Raw genomic sequence first — 12359 nt, 5'->3', positions numbered from 1 at the left:
TGCCTTCGGCTCAGGTCATGATCTCAGGGTCCTGGGATCGAGTCCCGCATCGGGCTCTCTGCTCAGCAGGGAGCCTGCTTCCCTCTCTCTCTCTCTTTCTGCCTGCCTCTCCGTCTACTTGTGAGCTCTCTCTGTCAAATAAATAAATAAAATCTTAAAAAAAAAAAAATAATGAGGTATGTATTGATCCTGCTTGAACATACAGTGCTACCTCAACAGTGTTATTTCGAATTTTATAATAAGTAGGTACTATCTTTTATCAACTGATTGCATATATTTTAAATAATCTTTAAATAGATAACTAAATCTCATTATTCTTTACAGAGTGTTTCTTATAAAACAAACATATTCTATTTTTTAAAGATTTTATTTGTTTATTTGACAGAGAGAGAGAGACACAGCAAGAGAGGGAACACAAGCAGGGGGAGTGGGTGAGGGAGAGGCAGGCTTCCTGTGGGGCAGGGAGCCTGATGCAGGGCTCTATCCCAGGACCCTGGGATCATGACCTGAGCCTAAGGTAGCAGCTTAAGGACTGAGCCACCCAGGCGCCCCCAAATAGAGATTCTAAATGGTCAAATAAGTTAAGAAGCACACAGGCTTAATTATTCTCATATGAAGATAAATCTCTACTTAAAAATAGTCTAATTAAGGTTTCATATGAGTTTTGTTTTTCTCTATGTAGTTGTTTTGCTTTTGATCCTTTTATGGTTTCCTTTTTAGTTTACAGTGTATTTTATACAGTACATGGGTCATCATTTTTTCTGCCATGTCTTTTTAACTTATCCTTATACAGCATTTATTTTCATAGATGCCTCTTTATGCCCACAGGAAGAACTATTAAACCAAACACTGGGCAGCGGTGTGGTGTGGTGGAATACACACAGGCTTGGGGGTCAGGTGGACCCCGGTGCAAACAGTGGGTCTTGTACTTACACACTGAAGGCTCCCAGCTAGAAAGTGTGAATAATTGTGAGGGTTAAGGCACCTAGCAGATGTTGACTAAATAGTGCCTATTACAGCATTTTCATCATTACCATTCCGAGAGGAAAACCCAAAAGAAATGGTGCATGAACACACCAGTGACCTGATTCATTGGGAACCATTTGTTTATTTCTGATACAATGGTGACAGAGCACTTGTGGTCCTCTGGAAAACAGACCATAAAGTGATAGATGAAAACAGAAAGCAGGAGGCTAGCCTTCTTACATTCTGCTGCCACCGTTAATCATTGACTTGGTTTTAGAAATGCAGAAGATCAAACAACAGACAAACATACAAACAAACAAAAGCAACAGAAGAACTAAAAGACTTCTCTTGCAGAGGAAAAGCTTGGGTTAAAACAAATGATTAACTATTATTCCGTGTATTTCTGGATTATTTTGGGAGTCCACACCTTGGGGAAAGAAAAGCAAAGACTGGGTGTCAGAAAATAAGTTGGGAGCAAGAAAGTCTTTTACCAAGTAAAGACTTCCCATAGTCACTTATTTTAAGATTTCATAAAATGTCAAAATTCAGGTTAAACAAATATAATAAGAATAATGTGTCATTATATTGGAAAGTTTGTTTTTTTTTTTTTTTCAAGAATTTTCTTTTGTCTTTCAGCAGAAAAAAAAAAAAAAGCCATCTCTCTCCTGCAGAAAAGCTTGGCAAAAATTTATGAACTTTGTTCAGCCTCGCTCTAGCACGCTGTTTGAAATTCACTGGCTTGAACAAATGAATAAATATTCATCACCTCGGCTTTCTTCTTTTTTCTAGGTGCCTCCCATACTCCTTGATAAGCAGTTCTCTGAATTCACTCCAGACATTACACCAATCATTTTGGCAGCCCATACAAATAATTACGAAATAATCAAGCTTCTAGTTCAGAAAGGAGTCTCTGTGCCCAGACCCCACGAGGTCCGCTGCAACTGCGTGGAATGCGTCTCCAGCTCGGACGTGGATAGCCTCCGCCACTCACGTTCCAGACTCAACATCTACAAGGCCTTGGCCAGCCCCTCCCTCATCGCACTGTCAAGTGAAGACCCTTTTCTCACAGCCTTTCAGCTAAGTTGGGAGCTTCAGGAGCTGAGTAAAGTGGAAAATGAATTCAAGTCGGAGTATGAGGAGCTGTCCCGACAGTGCAAACAGTTTGCCAAGGACCTACTGGATCAGACAAGGAGTTCCAGAGAACTGGAAATCATTCTTAATTACAGAGATGACAGTAGCCTTATAGAAGAACAAAGTGGAAATGATCTCGCCAGACTCAAATTGGCCATAAAGTACCGTCAAAAAGAGGTGAGTGTTGCCAGACCTTTTTATCAAAATATCATATGATTTAACCACAGTGACGTCAACCAGTACTCTGGAATTATGTTTGGGCTTTAGAGCCTTTTCTACTTATCTGGAAGTGGATGATATTTATGGTTTGCCACATTAATAATTACGAAACACATGGAAGAACGGCAAGAAATGGCGTAATAACTGATGACGGCATTAGGCGAATGTGTTAAGATGTACACATTTACTGTGGTAGAATGGAAAAACTGATGAATTTTAGAATCTCCACACTGAAAGTTCTGGTTCTACCATTTATAACTCTTGTTCCTTTTCAGATCTCTTTGAGATTGGTTTCCTCATCTGCTTAGTGGATTTAATAGTTATAATATTTTGTTATATGTATTTATTTATACATATAAAATATATTCCTCAGAGATTTGTAGAAGTATAAAATGTGTGGATGTGTGTGAAGGCTTTGGTAAATTATAAGTCCTTATGTTAATAAAATACATTATTAGAAGTTATTAATGAAGAAAAAATACTAGTCCAACAGCAGATGAAAGTGTTGAAACCTCTCACATCTGGCTTAGTCTCTTGATTGGTCAGGAATAAGAGATTAAAGATGCCTAGTTGCAGAAGAGTTATAATTTCTCATGAAATTTCCATGATTTGAATATTAAGGAAAGAAAACTCAGAGCTGTCATGCTCATCACCTAGCATAATTGTTTTTGTTTCCATCGCTGAGTTAAGTGAGTTCTCCAAAATCCATTTTACTTCCATCTTCAGAAAATATTGGTTCTATGTTTATTCTTGAATTATAGTAATTATCTATTCTAGGAAATCAATTGGAGAAAAGTATATAAGGTAAGATGAAAAATAAAAGAGACTTCTGAATAAAAATGTATTCAGCTTTTTTTGCAGTTGGCCCTAATTATTCTACATTAGCTTTGGCTGCTTTGTCTACTGCTACTTACTAAATATTTAAGGATCGAGATACCTGAATTTACTTCCTCAAGTTTTTCCTATAGTTCTTGGCCAGTTGTCATTGGAGACTGAAACTAGTTGAAATGATCTTTTCCCCTAACAATGACGGAAACAGCTTCTTTTGTGTGCATTCCCTCTGATTCCAAAATCACACATGCTAGTTGGAGCCCTGTCAACATTATCAACTAATTTTTTTTAGCCTCTTGTGTTTAGGGCTCAGGGAACTAATATTTTAACAGAACTAGAATAATTTTAATACACAACTATAAAAAATGATGAAAAACTTTACTCGATTAGAGATTTTTATGTACTCAATATGACATTTAAAAGTAATAGCATGTACTAGAACTGATAAAATGAGGGGCACCTGGCTGGCTCAGTCTGTGGAGCATATGACTTCACCTACGGTTGTGAGTTTGAGCCAAACGTTGGGTGTAGAGATTACTTAAAAATAAAAAAACCTAAGAAAAAAAAAGAAAAAGAGGATAAAATGAGATGAGATACTGATGTGGTTTAGAATTTGAGCTAGTTCTTCTCAAGTATCTGTTATTAACCCAGTTTATGCTTTTCTTTCTTTAGTTTTCTGTGGGGAGAGAGATTTAAGGGATCGACATAGTAATTACAAAGGTCTTTTCCTATGATAAATCTGTCCAGGGTTGATGTTATCCTGTGAATGGTGAGTGAGATGAAATTCCCAGGATGCAGAAATCCACAAAATGAAAGAAAGAACACAGTAGCTGCAACTGGCTTTACTCACCTGTTGCATTTTTGTTTGCTCTGTAGTTAGTGAACCAACCTAGCTCCATTTTATGCCCACCCTGATATGGGTCCTGATATCAGAACCGATTTAACTTTGTCTTTGCCACAATGACTTTCGTGAAAGCACTGGAACAAAATGCTCATTGAGACTTCTACCATACTCTCTGAATGGAATACTATGGTGACATTTAATCAAGTGAAGCTCCCAAATTCTTGTCAAAAGTTTGTCCAAGACCAAAAAAAAAAAAAAAAAAAAAGTAGTATGAATTTCTTACATATTAACATATGATTCTATATTTACCCACAAATCATTTTTATACATTCTATTCATTCATTCATTTCTTCATTCATTAACTCTTTGAACATGTATTTTACCAAACATGCCAGGGATTGCTCGGGGCACTTAGGACTCCATGGGGGTGTGGCTCTGTCCTAGAGATGATAGTCTATTACAGGGAGACCATAAAATGTTAAATCTATATTGTTCTTATTCTTATTTCTGAACCCCTAAAAAGATTCATTCCTACTAAACTTTTTTTTCTTTGCTTAGGTTCTTTTGTATATTCCAAAGCATGCTTAACTTCAAAGCCTATTCAACAAAAAGCCACAAATTGAGTCTTTAGAAGTGTCAGAAGGAAAGCTATAGAAAGCGTTTGATCATTTCTAAGACTTCTTTCAAGGTGCTTGTACCTTTTGCGAATATGAAGTTGTGGGAATTGGAGGCTGATCATCCTTAATGATACAACAGGATGAAGGGTAGCTAAAAACACGTAACATGTAACAAGAAAAAAAGAATTAGTAATACCTTTTAAAAGATACGTTTTTAGAAAAGACACTGCATTTGCATTTTCTCTTTTCATCTTTTGAAATGATAATAGAGGGAAAAATTAAAACAAAATTCTTACAGAGTTGTTCTGGAGTATCTTTCATTCAATACTGAAGAAAACATTTCCTTTAGGCTGAACAATTTTTCCAAAGCAAAGTAATACTGGATGACTAATAGCATTATTAAATCAAGAATAAGGTTTTGCTTTCATATAAATTCTTTGAAATCATAGGTCATGTTTTATGAAACATATTCCTAAATTATTCAGAAATTATTGACTTCAGAATATTTGATGTAAGATTTTCTAGTAAGATCACGTGTCTTAAATGAAACTCTGCGTTAGCATAAATGTCTTGCCTTATGCCTTTTTACCAGAAGTTTTCCCAGTTTTAGTTTAAAAAAGTTTGTGGTTTGTCTTTGGTCCATCTCTTATGTTTTTGGAATGGCTTCTTATTGATCTTTCCACGGCTAAGTCCCACTCACTCTTCCAAACTCATATCAGGTCTCCCCTCCGATAGGGAGGTTCCATGAAGCAGTCCCCCTCCATACAATCTCTGGGATAAATGCCCTCCTTCCACACATTCTGTTTTGCATTGTATTGTTACATTTCGCCCTTCTCCTCCAGGTATGAGTGTCAGGAACACAGCCGTCATATTTACCAGTCATAACTCTGTACTGAAAGGTAGAAGGTGTTCAATATGAACATACCCGAAGTTGCAGAATCTCTTAATTCTGGACGGTTCCCTGCATGTTTCTTTGTCTGATTAAATTGCAGTGTTTAGGTTAATTACCTACTAACAGACTTCTTATGAATTCCAATATTAAAACAATTCATGTTGCGGGAACTTGATTACAGACTTATTCTGGTAATTCTGTAATATCATCCAAAAAGAAAGGTTTGCATTAATTGAATATCATGGATATTTTTATAGGCATAGGCAGAAGGATTTTATTGTTTCTATTAATACTTAACTACAAAACCTGCTGTATCCGCTACTGCCTCCACCTAGGTGTCATCATGGTGAATACGAGGTAAATCTGATCCAACCGCAACTTCTAGCCAAGGTCAGCTGAGCGTGTGAGTTTATTTCACGACTCAGCTTCTTCATAATTAAGCCAGGCATTTTGATATGAAGGGTTTTTTTGTTTTTGTTTTTTAGTTTTTGCATTGTGATAAAGCATTTGCCTTCTTCAAAGAGTGCAAAGTCTCCTTTTCCTTTCTTTCTTAACCCACTTTTATTTTTTTTCTTCAAAGAGTAATCTCTTTAGTCTCACTCTGAAAAGAGAGCAGGGAAAGTCTACTTCACAAGGGGTAGAAGTCAGCACCCCATTCTAGTGTTACTCTTCAAAATGAAGAGTATCAAAAGAAAATGGGGGACAGAAAGATAAGCCAGAACCAAGCACCCACCCCCTCGGAACTCAGTCTCCTCCTGTGGATTAGATAAAAGTGAGGTGTGATTGAGGACATATCTTCAACTAGTAACTTGTCCCTTGGTTCCTGATGTAATTTTGGCCGATATAGAGTTTATGGCCATTAAATATCAATTCCATGCCGTCACTGTTCTTGCCTAATATTTGCAGAATCATTGTATGTATTTGGAGACCTTGATGAGTTCCTTAAATATGTTCACAGCAAAGATCTTACGTAGTTTGTTACACATGGTTGTCCACATTGTGAAGGTACTAGTTCACAGTAAAGAACCCTAGATCTTGAATAATAATAGAAAGTAGTGAAATACATTATTGTGTGAAAGCATTACAATTCAATCTCTTTATAAGCTCTTCAAATTAAAGTTAGAAAAAAAAATCTCTACATAGTCAACAGCGTATCTTTTTCAATTTAATTTTCTCTTTTGTGAAAGTATGTCCGCAGCTTTGCAACATTAATTTTAAACTTTGGTACTAGCCTAGGTTCTCTCTTATAAATTAATTAATGGAGTTGTTAAAGAGGGAGGAGAAAAAACCAACGTCTAAACAGCCCACTATTCATACCCTTCTTATCTTTTGTTTATCTTGTCAATGGAGCAGTGAGAGAAATGTGAAGAGATTCCTGTCAATCAGATGCCATCCGTCATCCTGCATGGTGAACTCAGTTGATTCCAAATATTCCAGAATCAAAGCTCTTCAAATCTCTCAAAATTTATGGTTTCGGTTTCTTGATTTATTCAAAACTCCTTGATATGGAATCAAGAACCAAACCTACTGTCAGAAAGAGAAGACATAGGGAGTAGGTTAGGGGCCAGGGGAACCACGGAGGATAGAACCCTAACACAACCAGGGCATGCCCCGGGTGAGAGAGGAGAGGTGAAGGTGAGGGCATCAGAAGAGTGTTGGGCAAGTGTTAGGAGGAGCAGTTAAATAATAAATGGAGCAGAAACAAAGGAAATTTGTCTTCGTAAAAGTGCCTAGGGCTAGACTTTACCTCTATTTCATAAGTTTTCTTTTCTATAAATTATTTATTGATAAGTTAATCATGACAGAAATTTTTTAATTCAAATTTTATTTGAAAAGAAGCAATAAATGTTTAAATTTGAACGTGCTACTGTATGAATTTCATATTAAAAATGAATAAAATATACACTCATGTTCTTTATCTACCTGAAATCTACGTGGGAAGCTCCTTCTGGAGATCCGTAGTCAGATGTCATTTTGTGCTTGTGGTAGCAATTGAGGAAAAACAGCATTCTGTGTATGAATTTATTTGGAAACTACCAACCCTCGCAGGTGTACCACTACCTATCTTTACCAAACAATAAAAACAAAAATTTTTTTTCAAAAATTAAAAATGAGGGGCACCTGGGTGGTTCAGGGGGTTAAAGCCTCTGCCTTCGGCTTGGGTCATGATCCCAGGGTCCTGGGATGGAGCCCCGCGTTGGGCTCTCTGCTCAGCAGGGAGCCTGCTTCCCCCTCTCTCTCTGCCTCCCTCTCTGCCTACTTGTGATCTCCGTCTGTCAAATAAATAAATAAATAAATAAATATTAAAAATGAATAAATCACAGAGAAACCAGTGATAATGTTGCTTCCTGGCTCTTGTATCAGAACCTTGGGATGGCACTGGCAAACAATGGCTTTCTCCTCTTAGATCCAGTAGATTTTGATGGCTGGTCTGCAGCCACGCAAAGCTTGGCTTTTGGGACAAACTAGGCAGAGAAGCTGACCAACTATTATCATTTTATTATTATTATTGACCCATTGATTGTCTTTTGGTCTAATGTTTTCCACCTTTTTCACTCTTGTTCAAATCTGGGGTGTCTGAAATATACCTTTCATAATTTTCTTGTGCCTGGTAAATTCCACATCAAAATATGAATAATTTGGAGGGGAAAATATCTCATATTATAGAGACATTGTCTCATGGACATCACATAACTGTTCTAGAAGAATGGCAAAGAGAGTACTTTTAGGAAGAAAAATAAGAGAAAGTCCTGCAGACACTATTCCCCTCCATAACTGAGATCTTTCTGATGAAGAAACTTGGAGACTCATTTATCTCAGTAAAGCTGATAATGCCTTTGCCTTAGTTTGGTTTACTAATTTAACATGTACGTATTTATTTGAATTCAGTTTGATATTATTTACCATGTTCCTCTCCTTTTCTTCTCTTCTCTGATTTGAACGGTTTTGAAAACATTTATGCCCTTCAGATCTCTTCTCAAATACCACTGTCTCTGGGAAGCCTTCCCTCAACATATTCCCAAGTCAAAATTAATGGTTGCTTTCTCTTGTCCTGGCAGCTTTATTGCACATTTGACTTTGCTCTTTATTTCTTTTCATGTGTTGTTTCTCCATCAGAACTCCTTGCCTTCAGTCTTACCTCCTCCTGCCCGATGCCTACAGCACTGCTGAAGATTTTTTTGTGTCATTTTTTGTTCTGTTTTTGTTTTGTTTTTCAAGACAATGCAAGTTCAGAGCTTAGCATACCTCCTGCCGTATTTATCCATGAAAGAGTAGCTAACTATTATTATTTACTATTACTATTATTGTCACTCTTTTTGCTTATCCCCTCATAGACTCCCAATATGAAAGACTATACATATACAGGAAAATGCTATACACGATTCTTTTTTTTTTTTTTTTTTTTTTTAAAGATTTTATTTATTTATTTGACAGAGAGATCACAAGCAGGCAGAGAGAGAGGAGGAAGCAGGCTCCCCTAGAGAGCAGAGAGCCCGATGCGGGGCTCGATCCCAGGACTCTGAGATCATGACCTGAGCCGAAGGCAGCGGCTTAACCCACTGAGCCACCCAGGCGCCCCTACACGATTCTTTTGTATATGATGCAGCTAAAAGGGTTGACTTTGTCATTAAGTGTTTTAGTATTTGTAATGAATGCTCATCTAAGCCTCATGGGTCACATTACACTTTTGAATATCAAAGATAAGTTTATCCTTCTTACAGTCTATTGGTAGAGTCAGTTCTCTGAGCCATTTATATTAAAACATATACTCTCATCAAAAATGTTTATTGTATAAGTTTTATCTCAACTCTTAAGGTCGCCCATATTCTAATGCTTCCATTATAGGCTGGCAAAAGTAACTCATATTGCGTACTATATACTTGATTTGAATTTGTTCTTCTGAGTCGTATGTTTAAATATAGTTTAGGCTTTGATGCCTCTATCCCGCTACACCTCAGAATTGGGAACTGATATCACAGCAGCTCTTATAACAAAATGCCAAGTATACAGTAGGATTCGAATACATGATGCTACACTGAGTGATACAGATAATGACAAGACTTGTAAAAGTTGTAAAAAGAAGCATTCCTCTAGCATAGTTTTTTCTCCCACTCTTCTCCAGAGCACACTCACTGACTGATTCCGGGGCCTCTGCCTCGCTGTGCTCCAGGCATGTTGGCACACGCCCGCTGTTGCTCGACAAAGGCAACGTGGATCACAGACTCTCTAATGCCTCCTCCCAGCCTCCCACTAGGGACCAAACATTCCCGGACCTGCTTCTGTGTCATGGATGAAGCATAGACCTGCTCAGGACTTGTCAGCCCAACTGACAGAATTATGACAGGTCATTAGGCATTTAATTTAACACTTGGTTTTTAGAGCTTGGAATTCAAATCCCCATGAGGTTTTGTTTTGTTTTGTTTACAACTAATTAAATGACATGAAACCACTTTCTCCTGATTCATATCTGAAAGTGATTGGGTTTTTTGCCACAATTAACATGAAATTGTATATGTCCAAAATGCTGTATAAATGTATCCTTTGAAACTGCATTCATTAGAAAGTGATCAATTAATATCTTACAAACCTAAAATAACTAATCTTAATTTTAAATTACAAATACAAAACATATTCGTTCCTGTATTTTATACTGCTTTAAAAAAGTACAAAAAGGGGGAGCGCCTGGGTGGCTCAGTGGGTTAAAGCCTCTGCCTTCGGCTCAGGTCATGATCTCAGGGTCCTGAGATCGAGCCCCACATTGGGCTTCTGCTCAGCAGGGACCCTGCTTCCCTCTCTTTCTGCCTGCCTCTCTGCCTACTTGTGATCTCTGTCAAATAAATAAATAAAATCTTTAAAAAAAAAGTACAAAAAGGAAAGGGTTAAACAATTTATTTTCAGAAGTATACTCTCCATTCACTTGAGAAAAATGCATATACCCACAGGATTAGCAACACTTTCTGATGTAGCTTTCCTTTGCCATAGATATAAACTAAAAACATTAAGTTAATGATAATATCTTTGAAAAATCCACCGTGTATTCAAAACCTTCTCTCAGTCTGCAAATGAATTAGTTTTCTGTATGAAATTGGTATTTCTGCCTCCGTGATGATTGACAAGAAGGTCACCTGTTTTCCATCATTCAGATGCAATCATTTAGTTTGTCAATGATGAAAAACCATTTCTTTTGTTTCTTTGCACAAAATTTACATTTACATTTGAGGGTTATTTTTCCTGGGTTGTTATTTAATGGTCATATTTTCTCTGTCTCGGATCACTAAGCAAAATTAAGATTTACCAATTTTTGAAATTGCCCATTTAACAGTTTATTCCAATTCACATTGTTTCCTAAAAAAATTACAAAAGCCCAATAGATTGTCTTGGAAATTTATAAAACAGAAACACTGTTTGCAAGAAATGTTTGATGGTTTTAAGACATAAACTCCTACTCAAGATCCCTGATAAATTATGCATCAGAGAGGAAACTTTTCAGCTTATCCTTCCCCTCATTTTCCTTTGACCATATGAGGCATAGTCAGTTTTTCTAAATAGAGGGGTTTTTTGTTTGACTTCTTGGAAGCAAACATAGAGTAAAACTCTCTGAGATTTTTAATGCCTGTGCTATAATTTCATGACCTGTGATTCTGAAGCTGTCTTAAATGTACAGATTGCTTCCAGATAATACAGAACTGGTAAAACAGTCACGCAGGATTATGTACTTGGGCTTTGTGTCTCATTCTGTTTCCTTTTTCCCTTCAGCTTTAGGAGCACACTGTGGCTTGCCCTCGGCAGCTACAGAAAAAACTAAGGCTTTCTTCCTCCATGGTTTTCTTTTTACCTTCCTCTGGATTCCAGCTACCCTGTTGTCAGCTCTCTGCATGTTTGTAAAAAGACCTGCTTTTCCTTTGACCACTGCTTTATTTCTAAATGATAGACACTATTATTTTTTTCCATGGCATTCTCCAAGCTCAGTGATTTTTGCCAGGCGGCTGTGGGACATGCTTCCTGGAAACTTTTTTGTCACATTCTCCTCTTTACCTACTGGGGGAAGGGGGAGGGGTAGCTGGAAATCTTGTTGGCAGTAAACCCACAAGGAGGCTAGTGGAAGGAGCTAGGCAGCTCTGGCCAAGAGATGCTCTTTCTCTCTCCAGGTATAATTAATTCCACAAATGTCTCTCCTGTGCCAAAAACCGAGGGCTGCAGAATAAGATGACAGCAAGCCTTAGGCCAAGTTTAGATTTCTTCTAGAAGCTTCCTAGAACCTGGAATTTTACTCTTGCTTAGATAATAAAGTCCATGTGTGTGTATGCACTGACATACTTACCCACGCAGAAAATGCTATGAACTAAAAATATCACTGTAGCCAGATCTCACTAACACTTTATATGCTACCTCCTTTTGTAAGGACACTCCTGATGTTTCCCTCATTTTCGTCCCTCCTTCCCTCCTTTTCTTCCTTCCTTATTTAGTCCTCACTCACTCACTGAAGAGAGCCCTTACTATTTGCTACTCGCCGGTGATACCCAAATCAAAGACAAAAGTCTCACCTTCAACTAACTGTCAGATTATTAAGAACGGCAAACAAGTGAACAGCTATCACAGTGCGGTTTACGGAAGCTATGGCAGAGCTGCCTTTTGGGAGGCCTGGAAAAGTTTCCTAACTTCACCTAAGCCTTCCTGGAGAAGAAAGTGCCTTAACTGAACATCAGTAGAAAGCTAGGAGCCATCCAAGCAAAGAGGTTAGAAAAAGGCATTCCAGGAAGAAAAGCCATGTACAAATCATGGATGCAAAAAAAGTGGCGGGAGTGAGGAGAGAGGAGTCAAGATGGCGGAGAAGTAGCAGGCTGAGACTACTTCAGGT

General features: G+C 37.6%; 1 protein-coding gene across 1 annotated transcript in view; it reads left to right on the top strand.

The window, feature by feature from the left end:
* The window catches only part of LOC111158553 (transient receptor potential cation channel subfamily C member 4), a 202419-nt gene that overhangs the window by 89098 nt on the left and 100962 nt on the right, over positions 1–12359 (top strand). The window contains exon 3 of the mRNA XM_022520653.1: positions 1756–2274. Coding sequence (XP_022376361.1) covers positions 1756–2274 — 519 coding nt within the window. The remainder of the gene's footprint in view (positions 1–1755; positions 2275–12359) is intronic.

The sequence above is a fragment of the Enhydra lutris genome, unplaced genomic scaffold, assembly GCF_002288905.1.
Source record: "Enhydra lutris kenyoni isolate GAN:26980312 unplaced genomic scaffold, ASM228890v2 scaffoldscaffold60, whole genome shotgun sequence".
NCBI lineage: Eukaryota > Metazoa > Chordata > Mammalia > Carnivora > Mustelidae > Enhydra > Enhydra lutris.
This window is presented reverse-complemented; position numbering and strand designations above follow the sequence as displayed.